The 14,578-nt window shown below is 39.9% G+C and overlaps 1 protein-coding gene across 7 annotated transcripts in view; it reads left to right on the top strand.

Annotated features, from left to right (window-relative positions):
* The first annotated feature begins 853 nt into the window (after positions 1–853).
* cfap54 (cilia and flagella associated 54) overlaps positions 854–14,578 on the top strand; it is a 72,130-nt gene continuing 58,405 nt past the window's right edge. For 5 of the 7 annotated variants that reach the window (XM_078172449.1, XM_078172450.1, XM_078172451.1 and 2 more), the window contains exons 1-31: positions 854–1,077; positions 3,242–3,347; positions 3,641–3,790; positions 4,004–4,169; positions 4,661–4,719; positions 5,170–5,313; positions 5,669–5,782; positions 6,193–6,288; positions 6,381–6,573; positions 6,746–6,817; positions 6,958–7,070; positions 7,207–7,321; positions 7,740–7,825; positions 7,954–8,091; positions 8,711–8,852; positions 9,079–9,134; positions 9,336–9,464; positions 9,641–9,887; positions 10,048–10,181; positions 10,321–10,518; positions 10,616–10,708; positions 10,813–11,001; positions 11,313–11,431; positions 11,533–11,680; positions 11,898–12,053; positions 12,196–12,318; positions 12,501–12,617; positions 12,862–12,970; positions 13,506–13,610; positions 13,700–13,826; positions 14,028–14,130. In XM_078172449.1, the coding sequence (XP_078028575.1) occupies positions 932–1,077; positions 3,242–3,347; positions 3,641–3,790; positions 4,004–4,169; positions 4,661–4,719; positions 5,170–5,313; positions 5,669–5,782; positions 6,193–6,288; positions 6,381–6,573; positions 6,746–6,817; positions 6,958–7,070; positions 7,207–7,321; positions 7,740–7,825; positions 7,954–8,091; positions 8,711–8,852; positions 9,079–9,134; positions 9,336–9,464; positions 9,641–9,887; positions 10,048–10,181; positions 10,321–10,518; positions 10,616–10,708; positions 10,813–11,001; positions 11,313–11,431; positions 11,533–11,680; positions 11,898–12,053; positions 12,196–12,318; positions 12,501–12,617; positions 12,862–12,970; positions 13,506–13,610; positions 13,700–13,826; positions 14,028–14,130 (3,993 nt within the window). In that variant the 5' untranslated portion in view covers positions 854–931. The remainder of the gene's footprint in view (positions 1,078–3,241; positions 3,348–3,640; positions 3,791–4,003; positions 4,170–4,660; positions 4,720–5,169; positions 5,314–5,668; positions 5,783–6,192; positions 6,289–6,380; positions 6,574–6,745; positions 6,818–6,957; positions 7,071–7,206; positions 7,322–7,739; positions 7,826–7,953; positions 8,092–8,710; positions 8,853–9,078; positions 9,135–9,335; positions 9,465–9,640; positions 9,888–10,047; positions 10,182–10,320; positions 10,519–10,615; positions 10,709–10,812; positions 11,002–11,312; positions 11,432–11,532; positions 11,681–11,897; positions 12,054–12,195; positions 12,319–12,500; positions 12,618–12,861; positions 12,971–13,505; positions 13,611–13,699; positions 13,827–14,027; positions 14,131–14,578) is intronic. The other 2 variants (XM_078172452.1, XM_033647087.2) reach the window with 1 other exon arrangement.

The following is a 14,578-nucleotide window of genomic DNA, read 5'->3' as shown; positions in this document are numbered from 1 at the left end:
GTAGGTTAGCCTTACTTGAAAAACGGTCATACACAGGAGACAATATTTCCTTCATCCGTTCATTTTTCATAACCGCTTATCCTGGTTCAGGGTCGCCAGGGGGCGAGAGGTCGGGTACACCCTGGACAAGTCACCAGACTATCACAGGGCTGACACATAGAGACAGACAACCATTCACACTCACATTCAAATCAACATGCACTTTAGAGTTACCAGTTAACCTAACCTGCATGTCTTTGGACTGTGGGAGGAAGCAGGAGTTTATTTTATTATTTTTTTATGCTGCAGTTATTCCTGTTAACAAATTAGTAGAGTAGGTATACTGTACCCATTATTAATTATGTCACTTACTGACTTACATAATTAAACTGGTTTTATTTGATACCACACAGAATCCTTTTTTTACAGTCTCCAATGTGAAAGAACTGCACACATTAAATATTTTATATGCAAGCACTGAGATTCTACATAAACTTTTAATCCCTTATGGCACCACAATCATGGTGCTTTCCGCTGCTTTCTCATTAAAATGTATTAAGTGTTAATAGTTCTGAGCTGTGGGTGTGTCTATAATTTTGTATAACTGGGTGTGTGTCTGAATGTGCTGGGTAACTTGATCACAGTTTCCTCCATAAAACAGGACTCGTGCTTGACCTCAGTTACAATCATCTGCCCTACTTAAATGTCATATTGCAACTCCTATGACTATTTACACTTAAAATGAGACGATAAATCAATGTAAACACTTATTTTCTAGTACCTAGTGAGACTACTGTATGTCAGAGTCACTTTACTTCCTGTCTGTTTAGAGTCGTTGCCATGGTGATGCACCTTGCCCCCAGCAGCCTCGAGCAGTTTGTTGTGGGATATACGTTAGCTAGTAGAAATGCGTCAACGTTAGTTAGTTAAAGTTGCCGCTGTGGCCGCAGAAATGGACCTACCGGCTTCATATTACGGGAAACTTGATAAAAGAAACCCAGTTGTTGTAAACGCTGAACGAGACATTAACTCGTTTATAACCCTGATGAGACGGGTCGCTTCTTCCACCAGCCATGACAACGGCTCTTATGCTAAAGGGTGAGATAATTAAGAGCACGCACGGCGTTAGCTTGCTGCTAATTAACGTAACGGTTAGCCGGCTAGCTTAATGCAGTTTATTCTCCGTAAAACTAAGTTAAGCTTTAAAGTGAACGAAACAGTTCGCATAGCTACACTATAGGAAGCTGTAACTTACCTCAGAAGGAAAAAAGTTGTAGCTAAGTTATTCATAGTCTAACATTATTTAGTCATTATTAAGCAATTTGTTTAGGTTATTAGTCATAAGTTATCAAACAGGAAGGGCAGGCTTCACTGTTGACGACAGGTGCGTAGCTAACACAAGAGCATAACATTGCTGTGGGCCCCCATTTTAATACTACCCCAATTCCCCAAAAAAGTTGGGATGCTGTGTAAGATGTCAATTAAAACAGAATGCAATAATTTGCAAATCCTTGTTGACTTATATTCAGTAAAGCACAATCCAATGACAAGATGTTCACTGTTGACACTGATAAACTTCATTGTTTTTGGTAAATGTACACTCATTCTGAATTTTATGCACACAGCATGTTCCAAAAAAGTTTGGACAGGGGAATGTTTACCACTGTGTAACATCACCTTTTCTTTAACAACACTCAGAAAACATTTGGGAACCGAGGACACTAACTGTTGACATTTTGAAAGTGAAGTTCTTTCCTATTCTTGCTTGATGTACAACTTAAGTTGCTCAGCAGTCTGGGGTCTCCATTGCTGCATTTTGTGCTTCCTAATGTGGCACACATTGATGGAGACAGGTCTGGACGGCAGGCAGGCTAGTCTAGTTCCCACACTCTTTTACTATGAAGCCACACTGTTGCAATATGTACAGAATGTGGTTTGACATTGTCTCGCTGTAATAAGCAGGGACGTCGTTGGTAAAAACTTCATCTGGATGCCAGCACATGTTGCTCCAAAACCTGCATGTTCCTGTCATCATTCATGGTGCCTTCACAGATGAGCAGGTTACTCATGCTGCTATGGGCATTAACACACCCTCATACCATCACAGATGCTGTTTTTTTTTTTTTACTTTGAGCTGGTAACAGTCTGGATGGTCTTTGTCCTCTTTAGCCTGGTGGACATAATATCCATGATTTCCAAAAACAATTTGAAATGTGGACTTGTCAGACCACAGCACACTTTTCCACTTTGTGTGAGTCTACCTCAGATGAGCTCAGGCCCAGAGAAATCGGTGCATCGTCGTCTTAATTTTCCTTTGTAGATACAGTGATGACCTGTGCTTACTGACAATGGTTTTCCAAAGAGTTCCTGAGCCTGTGTAGTAATGTCCTTTATATAGTCATGCCAGTTTTAGATTCAGTGCAGCCTGAGGGGCCGCAGGTCATGGGTACTCAATGTTAGTTTACAGCCTTGCCCCCTATGTAAAAATTTCTCTGAAGCTTTTTGACAACACAATTGTGTGTTGAGGAAGATTGTTTTTAAACTATTGGACTGTTTACCCATGCAGTTTTTCACAAAGTGACGCTCCTTGCTTGTGAACAACTGAGCCTTTCATGGATGCCCCTTTCATACTCGTTGATGATACTTTAATCTGTTACCAATTAACCTGTTTCCCTGTGGAGTGTTTTTTGAGCATTTCTCAACTTTCCAAGTCCTTTGCCACTGTCCCAACATTTTTTAGAATGCGTTGCAGGCATCAAATTTTGAATAAGTGTATTTTCACAAAACACAATGAAGTTCATCAGTTCAAACATTAAGTCTTGTCTTTGCATCTTTGCACTGTATTCAATTTAATATAGATAGAAAAGGATTTACAAATCATTGCATTCTGTTTCTTATGTTTTACACAGTGTCCCAACTTTTTTGGAATCTGGGTTGTACAATCATTTTATATAAACAGGGTGCCTCAGTTAGGTCACCCTTAATACCACCTTTCCAGTAGGAGCACCCATTCTTGGCCAATTGTGCAAGCAGCATTTTTAAAAATTTGTTTTCTGAATTCTTATTATCTGTAGAGATGATTGCTAAGAGTACTTGTGGTCTATCAGGTATACATTCTGCAATAAAACAGGTTCTACAGTAACTTTGGAGCAGATTTTATATTACATACATAGTGAGTCAGCCATATTAGTATTGTCTTGTCAGTCTGGTTAATTATCAACTTTAATATTTGCCTGTTTTTAATTTGATTTTCATTCTGAAGGATTAAAGTCTTGGTGGAGATATGGAAAAAGTACAAACATCGATTGCCTTCGAAGATGTACCAGGAGCGCATGTTGCAGATTGCAGATTTTCTCTTTGGGATAAAGGTAATTGTCAGTAGCACTGCTAAATTCTGCTAATATTTGGTTTCCACAGCTGTAGTTAATTGCTTTACCAGTTGCATTTCATCAAAAATGTTTAATTCTAGCTTCATAATATTATCAGTCATTAACAACCTCGTCTCTTAATGTTGTCTGCCACGCCTTGCCTCTTCACTGTCCTCAGCATTCATCATTTAACTCTCCCAAAACTGACTGCAGCAATTTGCCCAGGTGTCTTCTGCATAACACCCATATATTGTTGGCATTATGTCTTTCTTCCCTCCCCTCTTTGTGTGTAGATGTACCAACTCGCTCTTTGGCAGGGCTACAGTCTCCACCTGCTGCAGTTCAGCTCAGTAAATATTACTGACATCACAGATGTGGACCACTTCATGGCCTGCTTCTTCCCTGATGGTTTTGATACAGACCAAGATACCTTTGCCATGAAGGTACACTGTAGTGTGTGAGCTTGTGAGCATTGAGTTGCTGTGTGGGATATGTTTGACTATTCACAGGACATGCTTGTTGTGCTTTGTTGTTTTATATTACCAAGACATTTTGTCATGTGAAGAAAGCTCATTGTAATTTTGAAATGTTTATCCTTGAACCCTTGAACATATCTACAATATATTTATTGTGTCTGTGCGTGTTTGTGTCTGTAGATACGTGCCATGCAGGGCTGGGCCTTGTGTATATTTGAGCAGGAGAAAAAGCACAGCGTTCTCAGCCAGGAGGGACTCTGTAAACTGCTGGATTTGCTGAAGTTCATCAGGATCATGATGCAGGCATTTCAGCAACATGAGCACCTCTGCTGGCAAATATATAATGGTATATTAGTAACACTTATGTAATTTGTCCAGTACTTGCTTTTTGTCTTATAGTACATTTTGTAAGAATAAATTAAAACAGGACAATTTCACCGTGTACCCAAAAGGGTGGGTTTGTGAGGTCCTAGATGCAGGGGTCTTATTCACAAAGCCAGTGTGACTTTGTATACTCAAAGTAATAACCTTCCAATGGTACCTGATGATTCCTGGAAATATATTAAGAAGGGATGGCAGAAGAAATACCGACGCACCCAAGATAAACTTGTTTGTTGCCCTAAGTAGGCGCAGTTTCACAGCAGCCTTAAGTCCTGGAATATGTTGACACAACTTCTCAGAAGCAAAATTTTATAAAAAAGTATAGAATGACAATCATCTAAGTAATGGTAATTGCAGTAATTTGTTGTTTAAAGTGGGAGAGTATGAGATTCTACTGTATTTGATATTTTACTGTAGAACTAACCTCTTTGTCTTTTTCTTTCTAATCTTTTCCAGGTTCATTACACATATTCAATATCTGCCGTTACCTGATGACCATGAATTGTAGTGCACAGGTACTTCAAGATAAATGATAGCTGGGAGTTATACTACTGTAATTCTAGTTGCAAAACATTGTTTTCGCCATGTCTGATACACTCTTAAGAAAAAGGTAAATGGATAAGGGTAAGAAATGGTGTGTGACAGATGGATCAGATGTGAATTCTTAATGTTGTAAGTGTGTGCAGTAATAAAGCACAGGGAGATCTGCAAAACCATAACTGACCTGTTAATGTGTCTTGTGTGAATTATGTAAGTTTTCAGTGATTCACTCTCTTATGCGCATCAGTTGGTATCCTTAACCTCCCTCTGGGGCACTGTGACTAATGTAGACAATGAGACTCTTAAAACTGAGTGGTACTTTTACCTGATGAATGATATGATATAACCATAAAACTGTGTAATTGATAATGTTGATATAATTGGGTGCCATGATCCTCTATACCACCTCTTATGATCCTGTCCAGGCATTGGAGTACCTTCTGTGGGCAAGCACCAGTTTAGAGCTGTCCATCCCTCTGATGACCGCTGAGTATCTGCCATGGATTGTCACTCTCTACTGTGCCGTCTGCCACTGTTACTATGACAACCAGGCTGCTGTGCAGGCGGAGGTGAAAAACACGTGTCATCTGCATCCAGACACCTATGAGCACACAGTCAATGTGATGTTAGCAGACGATTCACAAGCTGCTTTATAAGTCGTAAATACCAACTGTCACCTGTTGTTGAACTGCCGTCAGTCTGTTTGGTGTTAATCTGCTTTAGAGAAGATTACCCAGGACTATATAATGAAAATCTGTTTTGATTTCTATCTGTATGCTGTATCAAGATAGCAGTGTTCCAAACAAATGTTTCTGAATGGAATTTAATGCACATAGAATGATTCATAAACTGACATGCTGAATTATTTTTTTAACTCCTGCTCCTTGTTTGTGGAGTGGTTTGTGTTTCCTCAAATGCTTATAGGAATTTGCCAGGAGAGCCCTTGGAAAAATCAATGAGCTAGCAAAGCAGGAAGTGCAGAATGAAGTTCCCACCACCAGAGAGACTCAGAGAGCTTTCAAAGAAGCCTCTATCAAGGTAGGGGACTCTTCTTACTAAAATCTACCCTTTATACTGTTACTGCGGTAAAATATTAGAGAGGAGAGATCATTCCCACAACTCAGTGACAACTACAAACATCAAAAGGATGCAAGGAACAAATGCTGTTATACATGCAAATATAAAACCATTCCAATCTCCACATATAATCAGTTTCAGTGCCATGTGAAGTCCTGTCTCATTTCTTAATTCTCAACTCACACCTTATAAGCAAACAGTGGCTCTGCATTTATAAAATCACTCAGTGGAAACTGTCAGTGTGTAACAATCTCACTAGGGTGTAGGAATTTTCTTGGTACTTCCTGTGCCTAAGTTAACTATTTATTTGTTTGCCTTTACAGTGTTGATGTGCTGGTCTTTTTTTATCAACACTGTTTCTTTTTTTTCAGCTGGAGGCCATGATATTCAAGCGTGCAGTCTATGAGGTCAAAAGGAGACCCAAAAACAGATTCAAAACCAAAAGTACCCTGAAGGACATACCCAATGTAATAACATCCACTGTACTGCCATATCATTGTACCCAATGTTTAATATCCCCCCTGAAGTGTCCCTGTACGCCTGCCTGTATTTACTGTAGGCGCCATGGCCCCGCACCACAACAGAGCGCATGCTAATGGGCCTGTTTGACAGCAGTGCAGCGCAGTTCTTGAGCATTCTGGAAGCACTCTGGGACAACACCAGATGCCCACTGCAGATGAAGATGCCAGATGAACCAGAGCTGCAGGAGGTGATCCTGGAGCTCCTGTCTGCTGGCGTCAGTATCTTGTCTGGTTAGTAAAACAAACACATAGCAGAAAAACAGTGATTACAAGTGCACAATGAACAGAAAATCCTCAGGTACTGCAGGTGCTTTAGAATGCTTAAATTGAAATTGGGTGTTTAGGGTGGGGAATGCTCGCTATGTTTATTTAGTAATGTGCCTGTATGTTTGTGTTTGTGAAGGAGATACAGCTTCTAGTGAGTCTCTTAGTGCGCTGACACCAGCAGCCACTCTAATGGATTTAGCCATTTCAGGTTAGTCACTGCTTTCTTATTTATTTTTTTTCTCACATTACATTCAGCATGTATAACACTCTATCATGTGTTGCAAGGTGTTTGTTTTGTGCAGTGATATGGAAATTATTGTGGAGTAATGTGATGTGTTGTGTTGCTAGGAGAAAACAAAGTACCCATCTTGTCTGCGGTGAGGTTTATTAAGATGTTGTTTCAGTACAAGCAGCCAGATGCTTTCACTGAACTTGCCAGAGAGATGCTGCAGGTTTTGTCTGTGAGTAACACACAAGCAACTCAGTACTCAGGAAAGAGGAAACCACTTGTGTATTCTTGTGTTTCCAATTTGAGTTTAATGTGTGCTGTGTGTCTGAGTGATCTTGAGTGTTTCCTCTTGTGTCTCTCTGCGTCAGGGTGTGGAGGGGCAGTCATTCAGAAGGGCCGAGCTGGAGCTTGCTTTACTTGACAGTTTCAACAGTTTGCTGTCTTCCCAGAGGAGCCATCCTAGAGAGGACAACATGACTGATGGTAGCAAAGGGAAATTGTGCCACACATGGACTGATTTATATCATCAGGGCTCTGAGCCTTTATGAAGACAAATGGATTTATAGAAACTGTCCACAAAGAATTCTCATGACCAATTTATTGCTAGAGCCCAGACTTCATTGATTCTTGAACAGCCCTCTGGCTTCTTTTCCTTGATTCCCTGAGGTTAATTGTGTGTGTCACCGTGTTGCCATGTTGCTGTTAAATATATGAGTATGTTAACCAAGTTACTTCCTGTCAGATATTAGTTGACACACTTTGATATTTTATGTTCATAACTTGGCATTGATTAGGTATGAATCAGGTGCTCAACTCTGGGTTACTTGATCACAAAATATCCAACACTGATTTAAGTTATCTTTGAGTATAATGTGGTCATGTTCTTTGATATTTCCAACAGACAGACACAAGTCTTCATTCTCAATGAGCGATGAGTTCCTTGTCCTGGTAGACACCCTGCACAAGTCTGTTTGTCGCTCTGCTCCTGTAAGTTTCTATGTTGTGTGTGTGTTTGTATTGGGGTTGATCTGCCAAGGACTAGGGTTCAGATTACAATAAGAGTTAGAGCTCAGACATTTCATATGCTGTGTGTGTGTGTGTGTGTGTTTGTGTAGGAGGTGCAGCCAGATGGAGACCTGGTTTTGGATGTTTTGTTATTTCTTTGGGGTAAAGTGAAGCTGGTGATCCAGAGGGACCAGCTGCAGAACCAAAACATTACATACTGCCTTGAGAAGATAGATAATTACGACAAGGTATGTATTTAAAAAGGTAAGCTTTACCCTAAGTGTTGACTTTCAGGGTGATAGGAACAAGTTATTGTCAAATATATAGTGAGCAAAGAATTTTTTTTATGAATACAGTTTTTGAAGTTTAGGACTGAGTGAACTGTGACATTAATGTGGACATGATAAAACAAGTTTATCCCCAAATTAACAAAATACAAGTTGGGCACCAGATGGGAAAATAAATACTACCCTGTCACTTTTATAGAGATATTAATTTAAAAACATTGGGGAGTTAGCCCAGATAGCTAGCAAACGTCTGCTACAAAAACCATCATCTCAATCATCACTTAAATCTCTTTGTATTCAACCAAATACACTCCATTCAAAGTTAATAATCAAACACAAAATCTCACACACCAAGCATCAGTAATTCAGAAGAAACAAAATTCAAATTCTGAGTCCACAACTGAAAATGAAATATCCTTTAATTAAATCAAAGGAGGACTCTGTGAGTGCGCATTGATGCAGTTCAGTGAGTGTACTACTGTATGGCATATTTTACATTTTTGACTGTATGTTTCATGTAGCAATCCTACTTATTTCTTTTTATGTGTATGTGCTTCACATGTATGTAACACGTTTGCAGTGGCTGTGGTGTCTGTCAGTGCTGTGTGAGGTGGCCTTTGCTTGTGACCTGGCAACTGTTGACTGCATAATGACAGCAGAGATGATACACACATTGGCCATACTGCTGGAGAGTGCAGCTGAATGCAGTAATCAGTGTCCAGGTGAGGAATTAGGTTCCTCCATTTAACAGTCTTCAGGACAGCTGAAATCATGCATCTTTTGTACTTCATCTTGTGTTGTTTTATTGAATGCTACTGTGGTATTTGATACTGGGTAAATTCTCACTCACCCACACCCACACACACACACACACACACACACACACCTGCTACATGTCACGTTCATCATAGCTGTGACAATATAGTCATTCTTATGTCTTGTGTCTAGGAGCTGGAGAAGCAGACTGTGAGGGTGTGAAACCAAGCTCGTTCTTTATACTTAAGGTATGTAAATTTAATGTCTTTACATGCATCAACTTATAGTTCTGTATAATACAAGTACTTAGTGTTATAAAAAGCATATGCATGTGATGAAAAAAACAGTTACACATATGCCAATGTGCTGTATTCTGTCGCAGGTGTTTTTTCCAGAAATATTTAAAAAACGAAGCATCATCCAATGTGTGTGTTTGTGTGTGCTTGCAGAGTTCAAGTACAGAGCTGCTTCAGAAGGTGTGTGAGGTGGCGGAGAGGGGTATTGAAGCTCTAGCAAAGGGTGCAGCTACACTGTTGCCTCGTGATTGCTCAGCAATCATTGACTCTGCCTTCATGCAGGTAGGCATGCAACCTGTCGAGCACTCAATCTGACATTTATTCATTTACACCATTCTAAGCCAGGTCTTGCCTTGAGTTAAGTTCTCAACACTGTATTGTGGGATGGAAACATTTTAAAAACAAACAAACCAGGAGAGTGAGTGTCACTAAAACCTGTTGTTCTCTTATTCTGATAGAAATTTGGTCCCCTCCATCCATCGACTCCCTCTCTGTTGGCTCCAGCGTCATCGGAAAAGGGAAATGAAGATGATGAAATAAGTGAGAAGGAAAAAGAAGCGGAAACTAAGACAGAATCAGAATCAGATATTAGAGGTGCTCAACGCACTCAGTCCACACATGTGTTTCTGCTGGCCACAGACCTTCATCTAGAGCTAGACATCATCCACCACAGGGCTTCTCTCAAGTTACTGCAGCGAAATGCAGGTCAGCCTCACTGCTACAGTGACACATTTACTTACTGCTTAATTTTACATTGATACAAAACAGAAGTTGAAATCTCTTACAATAAATCATGGTTAGTCAGTGTAAATGTTCTGAAACAATATTGATATGAAAATCGTATGACTTTGTTGGTTGTGTTTAGTCACAGAGTCTGTGCTGTTGGATCGGATCAAGAAGAACAAGGTGTCCAAAGCTCTTTTCCTGATCCAGAAAGCCTCGCTGGAGTACAACAATATGGAGCCAAATAACAGCAACAAAACCAAGAGTCTGCTCGAGGTTACAGCTTCACAAACTTTCTCTTTTTCTTAGATACAGTCACAACTACGCATGTAATGTCAAATACCTGATATTTCCACATGTAAAGAAATGTGTAGGTTTATTTGCAAATGTGTGTTTGTCCGTGTACTCTTGCCAGGAGGCCTCCACCCTGATAGAGAAAGCTGGGGTGGAAGAGAGAAGACTGTACATCTCTACCACCCCTAAGACTTCAGCTGAAAGCAAAGATGAAAGGAAAAATGAGAAAGAGGAAAGCCCTCCGCCACCTCCCATCCTGCTCTCACGCACTGACCACTTCTTTACCTTTGCCCCAGCACCTTATAACTTCAAGGGACAAGTGAGATTTTAATTTATTAATCTAACAAGTAGCAAATGATCTAACACAGCTTCTATTCTTTTTTTATCTCACTCTGTTCTTTCTTGTTTGCTTTCAGGTGTGCTGGTACCAGCTCTGCGGCCGTGCTGTTGGCGGCATTAACCAGAAAGTCCGCCTCGCAGACTGCAGCCTGCCAGGAACTGGAAATATGGTACAGTTTTTATCTTTAGCAGAAGAGTGTCAGGTTTAGTGGAACGCCTTTTGTCATCTTGTATGATCTAGTGTAATACTAGGTCTTACTTTGTATGTTTCCAGGTACCAGTAATATCTGGTGAATGTGTGCTGAAGGTGGAAGGCCTGGAGCCCAACCAGAAGTACGTGTTTGCTGTAGCAGCCTACAACAGTGAAGGCAAGCTACTGGGCAACACCATAGGAGGGTCAACAGCCCCGCTGCTGGCATCCTTGCCGGTACCACTGCTCTCTACATGGACTCACTTGGCACAGGTACGCTTAACTAATAGACACTTGGTTCTATTTTGTCACCTCACTACCCTCATCATTGCTGGTTTCCAGGTGCTGAAAAACTCCTGGAGAAGAATAGCAGTGCCTTTTCACCTTAATATACATGTACACATTGCCTTATCTGGATGTAGGGTAGAATGGAGAGCCTGTAGGCATTACAATGATTAACACTGACTCAGACAACTGTTTATGGTATTTTGGCCTGTGCCAAACTGATGGATACCTTAATACTGTTGCCCATTGAGCCAGAGAAAAAGCAGGGTTATGGTTTTATTTTTTTTCTCCTTCCTTAGGTGGCTTTCCAAACGGAGCAGTATGCCATCGCAAAGAGAGCCTGCAGTGAACTGTGGATCCACTATACCTACACCGACGATGGGTCCCCCAGCACTCAGGATAGACTTGCTGTCACAGGGTGAGGAGGGAAACACATCCTCACAGTTCAAGTCAAGCAGTCTGTTTTTTCTTTGCATTTGCAAATCTCATTTTGCTCTGTCCTCATTCACCACGCTGAAGGCTGCATGTCCAGACCCTGCAGTGCTCCTCTACTCACCTATTACAGTTGTTCTTCACTTCCATCTTCATTGAGACGGAGATCAACATTCAGCAGGGATCGCTTTATTGTGACTCATTCAGTGACAGTGGACCATTTATTTGGGAACAGGTAAAAAAAAATATCTGCTTAAAGGTATACATGCATATTGAATATTTATTTTCAATATAAAATGACCTTCACAAACTGTTGGGTAATTATCATTGTTAGCAGTACCACAATGTGAATTTTTATCTCCTTTTTCTGCTTGTATTGATGTGAACAAAGGTTAGATATTTTAAATTAACATGAACATTTATAAATGATATGTGCACATGTATGTGTGCAGGAAGCTAGACTGGCAGAGTGTGAGCGAATGCTTGTTGCCATGGACCTGGCAATGTGGTTGAATGACGGCAGCGCTGCCTTGCAAGCTGTAGCTAGCTGTTACGGCCTCCTGGCACCTCTAATCTTCCATCAGATCACTTGCGACCCTGTTGTTCAGGTATACAATACCTCAACCATTTCAGTCTCAACATTCTGTCCTACAAGCTACAAATTAACTTTATTAACAACATCACACAATAGAGCTGTAAATAATTCATAACTATGTGTGTATATGCCTTTGTCTCTGTTCTACTGTGCAGGTGCTAAAAAAGTGCTTGATAGTTTTGGAGGAGAATTCAGGTCTTCTCAAACAAAAATGGTCAGGAAACGCCACAGAGTCATTTATGCACATGATAGCCTGCATCACTTACTACCTGTCCAAGGTATGTCTGCATATATACACCTGTATATTTTATTTTGTGGTGATTAATATCAAGTGTGCAGATACTCTATTCACCTTCTTAATACCACACTAATCCACAATGACTTACCAGATATCCCAAATGATAACCAATCTACAGCCTTACAACAAAATAATGTCTTATCCATTATGTTCCCTGACCAGGCATCGCGTGTGCTTGGGGAGCATCAGATGGCCTCTATGTTGATGGACTGCGGTCGAAGGCTGCTTCAAGAGGTCTATGATGCCCAGCTGCAGATCAGTAGACTTGCCAGTAAAGCTGTGAGTGAAAGGAACAGTGTAAAAGTGTTGATGTATTTCATGACTCATCCTCACTCTTAGAGTGACTTTAAAACATGAAATAACTGTAATAGGATTACCCAATATAATTTTAGATTCTTACAAAATGTCGCAGTATTTTTAGTGATGTTTAATATTAAATAATTTTTAAAAATACACCAAATTAAGAATATTTTGCTTCACTGTTCCAAAGTTTTTATATGTTTCTGTGTGTGTGTTTGTGTAGTCAAAGACCACAGATCATGCTACAATCAAGGGTGAGCTGCAGCTGAAGGCTCTGCAGCGGAAGAACAAGAAAAGAATCACATCTGAAGCAGCTCTCACCGCAGACAATGGTAGCACACATAAACACACACACACACACACACACACACACACACACACACACAAACACACAAGCCAGTTTAATTTATTTTAAATGCAAAAATGTTGAAAACAAGGTGGTGTGTATAGCAAGACATTTACAGTGTCTGCATTTTCATAAGTATTTATACCATGTTTGGTAAAAATATGCCAGGGCGGCTTTAGTTTAAACATGTTAGCAACAGGATATTACACACTTGATAAAATTATCAGTAAGAAAAGAAATACAGTATTAATTAATATACAATATATTATAGCATTTACATTATCTTTTATAATAAACTTTTCAGTCTACTGTTTGATAATACTTTGGAAGCTTTTTTTTTACCAAAAGTAACCTGTCATGTAACACATCAGAAAGGCTCAGTTTTAAATATTTCATTACATTTCTTTGAGTCTCTCAGCTGGTTAACTTAGTGATTGTTCTGTGAACAATTTCTGGACTTTGTCAAGCATATTACATTATATTACAGTTACACATCAACCAATATAATATGTTTCTCTAAGCTCTTTTTTCTGTAGAGACTGCACGCCCACTGACAGGCTGTGAGGATCCCACCAAATTGTATGCTCTGATTTCCAGCAGCTCACTGGAGGATGCCTATCAAAATGGTAACACACACACTTACATATTTTTTTTTTAAATTGAATAATTAGTTTTGGTCATTGACGCCTTTGTTTTTGTGTGTTCTTATTTATAGTGATTAAGCTCAGATACAAGGCATATTTTACTGAGTATGCGGCACTGCTCCTCCAGAGAGCCATGGAAGAAGGCCCCCCAGACCTTGTGTTAAAGTGGGGGCAAGCCGTATTTGAATTTCTTTCCAGGTGTGCTTTCACTATTCACCTCCTTGCTGATTTTAAATAAAGAAATGGTAATATTCGAATTTATACAGTTACAGTCAAACACCAAACAATGCAGCACTGTCCACTTACATATGCATCACACTCCACTGGATTACAGATAGTAGCTGTTTTGCCTACGCTGATAAAGACTTGACAGTATGTTAATGGTTCTCTCTCTGTCAGGCGTGACCACATGATGGGAGTGTCCACAAAATGTTCGGAGGGAAAAAGTCAGAGTAAAAGAAAAAGTAGTGCTCAGGCCCAGAAAGGAAATGAACCAGCACAGGTGAAAAAAATATGCACACAGATACCCAACACATACATGTAAATACATAAGAACATACAAAATCCTGAGCATCTGTGCTAAACAAAGATTTTTTTGCATTACATTTCATAGACAATGATCTACCAAGCAGCTGAAGCATCTCTCCTGTGTACAGACGATGCCCCTCTGGCATCATTTGAGTCTGACCTTGCCAAGCAAAATGAGCTATGCAAATTAACATTATTTATTTTTACTTGCTTTAAGAAATACTGTAAATTAGCTTATTTTAAACTGCCTTACAGGACCACTCACAGAGAACCAATATTATTATGCGGAATAAAGTGTTCTTGTTTTTGATATCATAAGAAACATTTTTTTTTTCAGTTTTAGTGCCTTATGTATACTGCCAACACTCATCACAGTTAGCTGTAAGTGCAGTACATTAGGCACATACAGTACCTTAACCCCA

Source organism: Epinephelus lanceolatus, chromosome 11, assembly GCF_041903045.1.
Source record: "Epinephelus lanceolatus isolate andai-2023 chromosome 11, ASM4190304v1, whole genome shotgun sequence".
NCBI classification, from domain to species: Eukaryota; Metazoa; Chordata; class Actinopteri; order Perciformes; family Serranidae; genus Epinephelus; species Epinephelus lanceolatus.
Note: the sequence above shows the minus strand (reverse complement) of the source record. Positions and strands in the feature narration are given on the sequence as shown.